General features: G+C 40.4%; 1 protein-coding gene across 3 annotated transcripts in view; it reads right to left on the bottom strand.

Moving 5' to 3' along the window:
• The window catches only part of LOC126336616 (GPALPP motifs-containing protein 1), a 63,755-nt gene that overhangs the window by 19,504 nt on the left and 32,236 nt on the right, over window positions 1-12,015 (bottom strand). For all 3 annotated transcript variants that reach the window (XM_050000490.1, XM_050000488.1, XM_050000489.1), the window contains exon 4: window positions 5,655-5,798. In XM_050000490.1, the coding sequence (XP_049856447.1) occupies window positions 5,655-5,798 (144 nt within the window). The remainder of the gene's footprint in view (window positions 1-5,654; window positions 5,799-12,015) is intronic.

The raw sequence follows: 12,015 nt of genomic DNA on the forward strand, positions 1-12,015 counted from the left end.
CAAAATATGGCCTCTTTCTTGGTGACCCATACTATTGTTGCCCTGGAGCAGGCAGACAGACATCTTTTTGGAAGGCAGAGCCTCTGGCTCTGCTTCTCATGTATGGCCACCAACATAAGTTAACATGAACCACTTCCCCTTCCGTTGCCCATTTCAATTAATTGTTCTATCTTCTAGACTGGCCTGAACCTGCTAAGTTTCAACCCTAGGTGCGCCCCTTGTATGCCATACACTGAAATATATTCTCTTTATTGTACATAATTTCCTGTTCTGTCGTTTAAAGGCAGCCCTGGATTCCCACTCTCCTGACCGCTCGACCTCCTGCACACTGTCATCACGAGGCATATGTAACAACCTTCTGCCCCCTTCCCTGCCCATATACAGTACACCACTCTTGCAGTGGAATGCACCTTGAACCAATATGCTGAGAGCAGTGGAGAATAAAGGTTTTATCTTTGTCCCTCTCCGAGCCACGTGTTTTCAAAATGCGTACTGTAATCACACATCCCGCCAGATGTTATGTAGATTCTGTAAGATTTCTTGTGGCAAAAACTGTAAAGCTAGTGAGATGCATCGCTAACTTTGTGAAGTTTACGGACCAAATGTAATGAGTGAAGGTGGTGTAGTATAATGGTGCTGTATGAGAATTTTAGAAATTTCCCAGTGAATTGAGTGTTTGAAGAGATTTCAGGTTTGCTGCAAGCTGTTGAGGAAATAATTAGGGAAATTTGTCATGCTCTTTTGAAAGCTCCTCCTCAATGCAGTAATTTAACCTCTGCAAAAAGGGCTGTACTGCAAAATCTACAAGAGGATTCTGACATAAGTGTTACTGAAGGCCGATAAAGGTAATTCAACAATGTTGTTACTTCATAGAGTGTATGTTGATAAGATATATGGTCCGCTAAGCAATTCTACACACAGGAAATTGATTACGATCCTACAGGTCTTGTGCAATGGAAGACTTCTGCACTCCTGAATTCTTCTGCATTACTTCTAAGGGCCATCAGGTATTAAGACCACATGGCTGTGCACCACCATGACTGTACGGCTTTCTTAAAGTTCATAAAGGTCTACCTTTATGGCCAATAGTAAGAAATATTGGTGCCCCAAAATACAAGTCAGCCAAGCATCTTATTTCCTTGCTGAGGCAACTGGTGGGCAAACATTCACATCACATATGAAGTTCAGGCTCTTTGATCAGCTTTGATGTAGTATCTCTTTTTACTAAGGTCCCTCTCACAGATTCTTTGTAACTAATTGGTAATAAGTTTCAGGTAGACACCAGTGCTTTCTCCCAGCACACTCTTTCCTCAATCTTTTTCTTGTTCAACCATGAATATTTTGAGCAGACTGACAGTACCACCACAGTTAGCCCTCTGTCTCCCTGTCAGCCAACCTTTGTATGGAGTACTTTGAGGAGAGAGTACTTGAATCAGTAGCCCTTGGAGATATGCGGATGATTTTTTTGGTAGTGTGTCTTCATGGAGAAGATTCCATTATTAAAGAATCCACGGAAATATGCATGGCGGAAAATCTGATGAACCATGACACCGGCTGCCAGCTGGATACCATATGGAATCCTATCATCTCCATGGTTTGCTCAAATCAAAGATGACATGAGTACACCAACAGCTGCAGCAAGTGGAACTCTGAGGACAGCTGCATTCTGCAGTTCCACAAGCGAGCCTACTGTCACCAGGTGGCAGTTCCGTAGGTCCACATGATTTTGATGCATGTGTGCAATACTCACACAATGCTATATAAAACAGAGCAAGTCTGCATCAAACTTCGATTTATCATCTGAGGGTGACTGACGTGTCCAGGTGAAATATCATGGAGTGTAGCTGACAACAACCGATTGCAACCCCAAAATTTCTTTGAATGATGCCATGTTCCATAATGAAGAGAAAAGTTTGTTGACAGAGTATCACAAATGCAGATCTGATTTGATTGGTTGAAGAAAGGGTTAGAAAGAAGTGATTACTGAAAATTTGGGCTGCTGCAAATTTAATGCCAGATAGGTGACAAACTTCTCCCTGAAGAAGGCTCAGTTTATGGCAGCAGCACAGTCCTTTCTTGTATGTTATGAAAAAGAAAGTGAAACTTCTCTTAACCAGATTGTGGCAGGCAATGAGACATGACTGCAGTGTGTGAATGCAAAAACAAAAACTTCAGTGGGGCCATATTAGGTTACTGGAACCTACAAAGCATCGTCAAACACTTCGCAACAGGAAACTCATGGTACTGTCTTTTTGGACGGATTACGAATTTTGCTAGTGGTGTTCCTAGATAGATATACCACAATTAATGCCAAAAATTACTGCAACACACTGACAAAGGACCATTCAAAACATATGTCGTGGCATGTTGAACTCTGGCATGATTTTCCTGCATGACAATGCCTGCCTGCATACAGCACAAAGTACTATCTACGCCAAATAAGTTGACACTTGGCACTGTGGCTGATGGGAGTGTAAAGGTATTTCCCAATGTATGGCTGTTCCATCAGACTCCACACTGTGTGTCAACTTAGTTTGTGCAGACAGTACAAAAAAAAAAGACTGCGAGTGTTAAAATGGGAAGTATTGGATCATCCTTCCTGTAGCCATGATTTGCCATCTAGCAATTATCATTTCGTCATGCAAATGAAGAAGTGGCTTGGTTCAGAGCACTTTGGCAATGGTGAACAGTGTTATAGTTGGGTTCAGTTGAAAGCAGCAGAACTCGATAATTGCAGAACTTCTACCCTCTTCAATCACTACGACAAATGACTCAATGTGGCTGGAAAAATAAATCAGAGTGTGTACGTTCATAGAATTGTAAAACGAACTCCATAACTTCACTCACATTTTAAAAAAATATTACTTTATGAACAGTCATTGTATATTACCCACCAGAATGAAACAGAAAATCCAAAGTCAACAATTCCCATAATCCAAAGGGCGTATTAATTAAAAAGCTTTTACTACTTCTTTAATATACCCTTACATAGGGTATGTTAAATACAAACTGTCAAACCAATTACACTGTCATTTCCAGAGATACACAATAAAGGCATGTCACTTTCAAATAGATCACCACATTTATTTGACTGATTTCTCTGGAAAACAACTGATGGGTACTTCCTAGTCAAAAAAATACGTGTCTGGAGTCTTATCTAAGTAGCATAAAAAATGGAACAAATATAAGCTCAAGTGATTTTATTTCATTCTTTTTCTTTCTTTTTTACACGGGCAAGTTGAGAGTCCTTGCAAATTAGATGCATTGTAGCTAAAGAAAATTCAGATTTTACACTGACAAAGAAAAGGATAGATTGCCACTCATCATACAGATAAGACACCGAGTCGCTGACAGGCACAACAAAAACACCGCTATACATTTGATCTTTTGGCCAAAAGGTCTTCTTCTAAAGCAGATATATATACACACACACACACACACACACACACACGAGACCACTGTCTCTGACCACTGAGTCTGGCCTCAAAGTCTCCTCGATAGGGTGAGTAGAAATCTATTCATTTCATGATATTGTGGTCATTCCATTCTGAATTTTCCATTGCTCAGATTTTATATTGGGAATATTAAAACAACTGTTCACTTTCCTTGTGCTCTTTATCTTTCTTCACATAGAAACAGTCAGACAACTTCCTGTTATTATGGCTACCCAGATGCTTAGCTGAGCTTATTACCGAATTTCTTATAAAAGTAAACATACATTAATTTTTACATTCAACATAACTAGAAAGTTCAAGTATTTTAAGTGTTTACAAGCATCATTCACAATGCGTTTGGTTGGTGAAAATTCTGCATGGAATATGAAGGTGGGTATGAGAAAAGACAATCACCAACTGTTTGCAGGAAAGATACTAATGAACAGTAGCAGCAAAAGCAAGAGCATGAAGTATGTTGATGCATTAGGAATGGCATCAACAGTAACTGAAGACGCAATGGAGAGGTAGTAGGAATTTTTCTGTGGGAAGGCAACAATTGTGCTCGCTCAAGATCTCTGTCAACTAAGGCAAAAATTACAGTAATAAGCAGCATCGGGATGACTAATGTAGCAGTAACTCTTTGTATTTTAGAAAGCACATAGAAAAAGAGGTATGGAAACTGATGGTGGTGAGAAAATAAATGGATTTAGGTGAAATATTCTTAGCTGATATAAGAATTTAAACAGATATTACAGATCATGCCGAACTTGTGGAATGGCATTCCTGCAGCAAGCCTTATAAGTACCAGAGACTTTAGAGTAATCACTGTCATTCAGCAGTGTTGAAACCTATGTCTGCAGAAAGTATAGTTGGGTAATTTTCTGTTACAAGTATGGACCGGAAAATTCGCATTTTGTGATAAATGCAAAATATGTGCAAATTATGCTTCATAATGCAAAAATGAGAAATTACTTAATAGATGCTATTTCTTAGTGATTTTCATCCAGTTGAACTACTTTATCAGAGATTGTTTGAAAGAGATTTATTTCCTGCATACAAATATCAAAACTGTAACCAATTATCAGTTACTGGTGCTGTACGCCATCTGGCAAAGCCCAGTTTGAAAAGATAATGTATGTAAGAAACTGCAAATAAAAAAGTGTATGAATGCAACATTGTATCGAAGCACTCAATGATCTGGTGCCATGCGTACTGTGGGCAGTTGAAAGGTCTGTTTAAGATACAAACGACACAATGCAATCAACATATTACTCGGCCTTGGGAGGTGGCATTATGGCAAATTAGGTGCGGATGTTTTGAACTGTGGTTGCATCGAATACTGCTACAGGTCAGGCCTGAACTATGTCATTAAAAATACCCTGCTAAGCTCAACAAGCAACTGCACCGTAGTTGTCCCTGAATGCTTTGTGTTGAGTGTTGCTTGTTTGGCAAAAAAACAGATGCAAATTTTACCAAAAATAAGAGCTACTTTTTCCAGGTTCCTAGTTGCGAAGGATGTAGATGGCTGCACCACACCATTATGAATGACTAGGTTGGAATAGGTATTGTGAAGTTTGGACCTATGCACACACTCACTTAGTTATAATCAGCAAGATGGATGTCAAAGAAGCATTTCCACTTGTGAAGAGGGTGAATGCAAGTAGATACCTACTGAGTAATGTAGTATCATTGAAACTGGATGTAGGACCGTGAAGCCTCTGACAGGACTGAAACTCTTGTGCAATATAAGTTTTTAATAGATAGTTTAAAAACTACATCACCACTTTGAGTTTTGTGCTCTTTATATCTGGGAAGGGGCGGGAGTGGGTGACAGCAGCAGCTTTTAGGTTGATGGCACGTGGAACAGGTGGGCAAAACAGAATCTGGAGATTATGAATGGGGATCAGAAAAATTTGCTAAGGGATACAGTAGTTTCATTGGGTTGTTGTATTCCAAGGGCAGAGTAGGGAATCATTGCATTCAATAGTGTCTTGAGGTGGTGAGGAAACTGAAGGGTGGATTCTTGTATATCAGGGTTGGAGTACCTTCCAGAAGAAGATGTAGTTTGAGGATGCTTAAGGAAAGGTAATCAACATGAAACTAATCACCAACAGTAGAATTCCTTAACCATAAAACATATAATTAGTAAAACAATACAATGAACATATTAAAAAAATATGAAAATAACCTAATTTGATTGAGGAGATTTTCCTAACTGACCTTTTCACTTTTCAGCTTCTTTTGATGAGACTCCAATAACGATTCCTTTTGTCTTTTCTTTGAATATCCTTCAGTCAGTTTTTCTATTTCCTGGTCACGTTGTTTCAAAGCCTTCTGCTTTAGACTGTCTGTTGGTGCAACTGGCTGGAAACAACATAAGTAAAACATTTATTAATACCCTGAATGTGAAGTTGTAAGTAAGGCACAGGTCAAAAGGAAGAATTATTTGTTTTAGTATTACAGAAAGTGTGCCTACCAATTTTACACACTGAGAAAACACAGTGTTTAAAAAGTGTAAGCTAATAACAGACCACCATTACAATCAGTCAACATACTTGAAAATAAACAGAGTAATAAGGCACAGTATTTCAAGTTGCATCCATAAAAAAGATCTATATTTGGTAAAAGCACATTAACATTCTTACAGACGTTCATGCTGACATATCCTTGAAAGATGAATAAATTAACAATAATGATTTCAGCATTTATTATAAAGTCCTATAATTTTTTCTAAGTCCTTAATGAAATATTAATGTATAAGACAGAGATTGATTCAACAGTAAAATAATATGAAGCTTACAGAAAACTTCACGTTTAAGATACTATACGATGGTGAAATGCTGTAACTTTCCTAAATAAAATGAAAAACTATGCAATGCCATACAAACCAGAGTGGCCATTGATGTTAAGGAAGAACATTCAGGGCTGACCATGTCATATGAACCAGTTTGGCCACTGATGTTAGGTAAGGATGTTCAATGGTGACTGGATACTGTGTATCCATTAAAGTATGTAATTCAACATAACACTTCACCAAGACTTACGCTACATCCTGTTATTGTATAAAATCTGTTTTTATCCATTCTTATGACAGTTATTGTGCCGTAAAATGTGTCAAGAGTAAAAGTAAAAACACTCTGGCAACAAAGATGAGAGAAAACTACTTGAAACTGAAAAGCTAGTTTTACACATGAACCAAAATAAGTTTGATAAGAAAAAGTCTCTACTTTCAACACAGCACACACCAAACTATTATTCTACCCAACCTACCAACAACCCCTTGCCACATAGATTTTTCACACAGATATGAACAACAATAATCATCTTGCGTGTTTCTGATTTAAGTCTTGTCACCAGCACATCCTAAGCCATCAGATGCGGCGCAACCTGTGAAAGCAGACAAATCATATATCGACTTTGCCGTAACTCCTGCACATCCTTCATGCCAACATGACCTCCAACAACGAGCTGTCAACCTGAATGGAAGGCGGCCATAACCAAACTGTGGCCAAGAATAAATTTCACCATCCTGTACTAGAGCATGCTGCTAAGCACTTTGACTTCTATGCAATGTCAACATATGTTCCGGTTCTCACAGAACAGCAGCATTTGTTTTAATTGAGTAGCTGGAAGCTGTCCTTAAAACACATCCTTTCATCCTGAACTCCTCAGTGTCTGCAATCTTAAAATTCCACACCCACCTCCAGCACTTCCTACACCACTTTGTTCTCTCTATGGTCTCCATTTCCCCTATTTTACACCTGCCCACTCTCACCCCTTGCCACCCCACACCTTCACTTCAACTGCATTTCACACACAACTTCCTCTGTCTGCATCAAGGTAAATTTGTCAGCACCACATTCCTATACTGTTTCCCTGTTGCCTCTCCCTTGCTAACAGGCACTCTCCCTTCCCTCCTTTACCAGTCCCTTCCCTCTCTTCTTCTCAGCCCATTCTGTCCCACACAGTCTCTCATCCGAGTCAGGACACAGCACTGGGACAGTAGTGAGAGAGAAAGAGAGAGAAAGAGAAAGAGAGAGAGAGAGAGAGAGAGAGAGAGAGAGAGTTACAAACAATACATAATATACAGAAAAAGCAACCAATCACCTATTCACCTATATTTGACTGACGTGTGGCACATAGGGGGGGAAAAAACCACACAAAATTATTTATACTAGTTTTCCCACTCTTGCTTTTTCTCTAGTAGAAACTCACACATCCACACAAACACCACACAGACACTCCACTTCGAAAACTGTCGCCCATTCTGTGTCAGAAAATCTCTTACTTACTGCCTTGGAACCCATGGATGCCAAATCTGCAGTGGAAAGCAGCTGTTGAAATATAGGGTTAACCTTATCAGAGCTTTTATTGACGGACAATATCATATCCAGCTCATCCATAAACAGATCTCCCATCCAATCTCCTCCTCTGACACCAGTAAACTTGTTAATGTGCCACTGACCAGCATTCCTCTGATTACCCAGTATCACTATTGCCTTGAAAAGCCCAACCACATCCTTCACTAGGGCTTCAACTACCTCTCATTGTGCCCTGAGACAAGGGATATCCTACCCAAAATCCTATCCACGCCATCCAAAGTTGTGTTCTTTCTGCCACCCAACCTACAGAATATCCTTGCCCATCCCTGTTCCAATCTGGCTTCCAATCCTCCACCCCATGGGTTATTCCGTTGTGATAGACTCGGGTACAAGACCTTTCCAAACACCCACCTCTTACGACAGTCCAGTCAGAGGCATTTACCACCCTACAAGGGCAGGACCATGTATGATATCAGCCATGTTATATATTAGCTACACTGCACTTACTGTACAGTATTTTATGTGGACATGACAAGTAACCAACTGTATTCACATGAATGGTCAACGACACACTGTGGCAAACTGCAAATGTGACCACCCAGTTGCCAAACATGCTGTGCACCACAACACAAATGTCTTCAACAGATGCTTCATTAAGTGATCCATCTGAATACTCACTTTCAGCACTAGTTTCTCTGAACTACACAGGTGGGAATTACCTCTCCAGCACAACCTACAGTCTCCATGGCCTAAACCTCCAACAACCTCTTCACACTGCCTCACCTTACTTTCTCACCTCTCTCTTCTGTCGACACCACTCCTCCTCTGTTCACATCATCTGCTGCCTTCTACCACCACTCCCCCCCCCCCCCTAAATCTCTCTCTCTCTCTCTCTCTCTCTCTCTCTCTCTCTCTCTCTCTCTCTCTCTCTGTCGCCCCACCCCTCTCCCTTTCTCTTCCCCCCTCCTCTTTCCACCCCTCCCCCTTTCTCTTTTCCCTCCCTGTCTCCCTCCTCATCTCCACCTTCCTCTACTTTCCTCCCCTCCCTTCACCCCCTCCCCCTCAACTGTTATATGCTTTATCCTTTGAACTTCTTTTTTGTCTTGTTCTGCAGCCACTGAATCATCTGTAAAAAAAGACCTGCCGCACACTATACCCTCCTCGCTTCACAAGTCCTTCTGTACCCTCTCCCCACCTCATTTGTCCTTCCTTAACCCCTTCCCACATTCATCTGCCCGTGCAACTGCTATCAACAATTAGTCTTGCTGTGGCCATGGGAATGTGTATTGGACATCTGTGTGGTTGTACCTGTAAATGTGTATACTTCTAACAGAGAAAGAGCAAGAGCTCAAAAGCAAATACAAACAGTTCTCTCACGAGTTTCAATGTACCATACATCAGTGAGCTATAGGTGAATTGTTGCCTTTTCTTTATTTCATGTATTACTTCCCGTGTTTTATTTAATTGTTGTAAATGACCTTTCAAAAATAATAACAAAGATAATCAAAGTAATTATTGTTTCACTGTGTACACAGCACTTATTTCAACAAATGCTATAACTGTTATTAACTGCAACAAGTAAGATTTTAAACTTTAGTTCATTTCCTTGACAAAATTAGTTACAAATAAAATCATCCACCCAAAATGTACCAAGACTGACAGTGCAGAATGCATTCAGAAAGTCATGGAACATGGTGTCAACCTGGGCGCTGGTATCAGAGATCTTTTGGGTCTCTTGTATGAACAAATAAGCTAGATTTCAACACTGTGTTGTTTGCAGAGCCCTTACTGATTCCTACAGAGGACATTTTGGGTCTTCTGAAAGATCACAATACGGGAACTCAAAATGAGCTCCATAATTCTACAAAAGACTGACATCAGCGATACAGGCCATCTGTTGTGTGCGAGTGTTCTATGATCCTTCTTGAACAGGACTAACCTGTGCATTTTTCCAATCATTACAAATGCTTTGTGCCATCTTCAAATATTCTTTTATCTCATCTAGCATTGCAAATCTTCATCCTTTCAAAGGGGTTTTTAACTCTGAAAATAAAAAATGTCCACAGGGACCACATATGGAGAATACGTAGGATGAGACAGTGCAGCAATTTCACTTTTAGTGCAATAGTCATGTGTGACTCCTGTGCTGTGGAACAAATTTGGTGGCAACACGATGCATTCCAAGATGCTGTGTCAGGATTTCATGACATGATCCAACTGAAATGTTACATTCTTCTGCAGTCTCTTGGACAGTCAGTTTTTGATTGGCATGCACAATTTCATTGATGTTCCTGACATGAGTATCATCAGTAGACGTCGAAATGCGTCCTGAACGATGGTCATCTTTAACTTCCGTAAGGCCATATTTAAACCCTGTGAACCATTTGTAAAAATGAGTACAGCTGAAGCACTCATCATCATAGGCTTCATACATCGTTTGGTGTGTCTCTGTAAAGATTTTCTTGAGCTTCATGCAAAATTTAACACAGGCGTACTCCTCTAAACCTGTCATCTTGAAATTCGCAAACTGTGGGACACAACATTCTACTCAATATAGCACTGAAAATTAACTAACAGACAAACAACAATGAAACTTTCAGTAGCTACACATTAAGCACAGCATGGGCATGGATACCAACCAAATTTTGCTCCAACACACCATTAGCACAAAATTACTAATGTTCCGGAATTTTTTTGAACGGACCTCGTAAGCAGATTTTCTATCTCTCACATAATTATTTCAATACTTGTCATTTCAACATTTGTATGATGACTGAAAAGAGGGACTGTAGTTCAATCTTCCTCTGTGAATTAATTTTACAAAAAGGAATTTAGTATTATGGCCTTCTCTCTGTCACACTCTGTTTCAATGTCATTATGATCACAGAGTACTTGAACAGATGGCTTTGAGCTATTTACCCATTTAACTTAAGCCAAAACTTCTTAGAATTTTCCATCAGATTGGGATATAGCATTTTACTCGTAAATTTACTGAATGATTAACGCATAGCTCTACGTACACTGTTCCGGTGTAACATCATATGCCGGCATGAAGATCAAGAATGATACAGCAGAGAGGGCTGTCAGACGACATCAGCCAACAGCACGCTGACTAGGAAGTCACCACGAAAGGAGCCTCTACATGAAGAGAATAAAAGTGACACACTGCCTAGCCTTGGTGCACTACAAGAGCCACACTAGAAGAGCCGCAGTGATATTAACGATAGCAGTGACTTATGAACTAGTGTGATTAGCTTGCATGGAAATTGTACAGATCAAAGGGCATTGATTATTTGCATGTCGCCAATTGCTTGCAACCCATCATGTAGAAATGAAAGTTAAGTATTGTCAATTCAATTACTGTAATTAACTCCATTAACATGATTTGCTTGTATATTGTCTAGCTATCTGAAAAAAAAAACAAGCTTCCTAGGCACCCTACAAGAGATGAGTGGGCATGATCCCACAAGTGTGATGAGTTATACGAACAACCCCGCACCTCGCCGCAACGTAATTTTCTGTTGTGTTTTTCTCACACCTTAATTCTCTCTTGTCTTTTCTTTGAAGGGCGTTTACTTGTTTTAACAGTCTCTTTTGCTAATCCGTGTTTTCAGATGGGCGTTGCAGAAATTTTCTTTGCTTTTTTACTTATTTCCTTACTTGCGTTGTCTGTTTCTTGCATTTGTCTCTTTTTAAAATGCCCACTCCACCTATCCCACCCCCCTGCTCAGGTGCCATAGCTGCAAGTGTTAGATGCAACACTGCTAATGCAGATGTTCCAGTTCCAGGCGCAGCAAATCACCACCATGCTCGGCACGGTCACAATGGCCAATGCTGCACCGCCCGATGGAACAAGCACCAGCTACAGCAAATCACCACCATGCTCGGCATGGTCGCAATGGCCAACGCTGCACGCCCGATGGAACAAGCACCAGCTACAGCAAATCACTACCATGCTCGGCACGGTCACAATGGCCAACGCTGCACGCCCGATGGAACAAGCACCAGCTACAGCAACACCTAAAGCTATACCGCCATTTCGCCAGTTTCATGACCAAGAAGAGGAATGGCTCGAGTGGTTGCAATGGTTCAAAGCACACATACTCACTCACAATGTACCAGGCACTGTGAAAAGCCATTATTTCTTATCCACAGTAGGAAGTGCAGAGTTCTGCCTCATCAACGAACTTTTCCTTAATGCCACTCCGAGTGAACTTTCTTATGAACAGCTTGTGGATTCGCTAACTAACTATTATGAC

Source organism: Schistocerca gregaria, chromosome 2, assembly GCF_023897955.1.
Source record: "Schistocerca gregaria isolate iqSchGreg1 chromosome 2, iqSchGreg1.2, whole genome shotgun sequence".
NCBI lineage: Eukaryota > Metazoa > Arthropoda > Insecta > Orthoptera > Acrididae > Schistocerca > Schistocerca gregaria.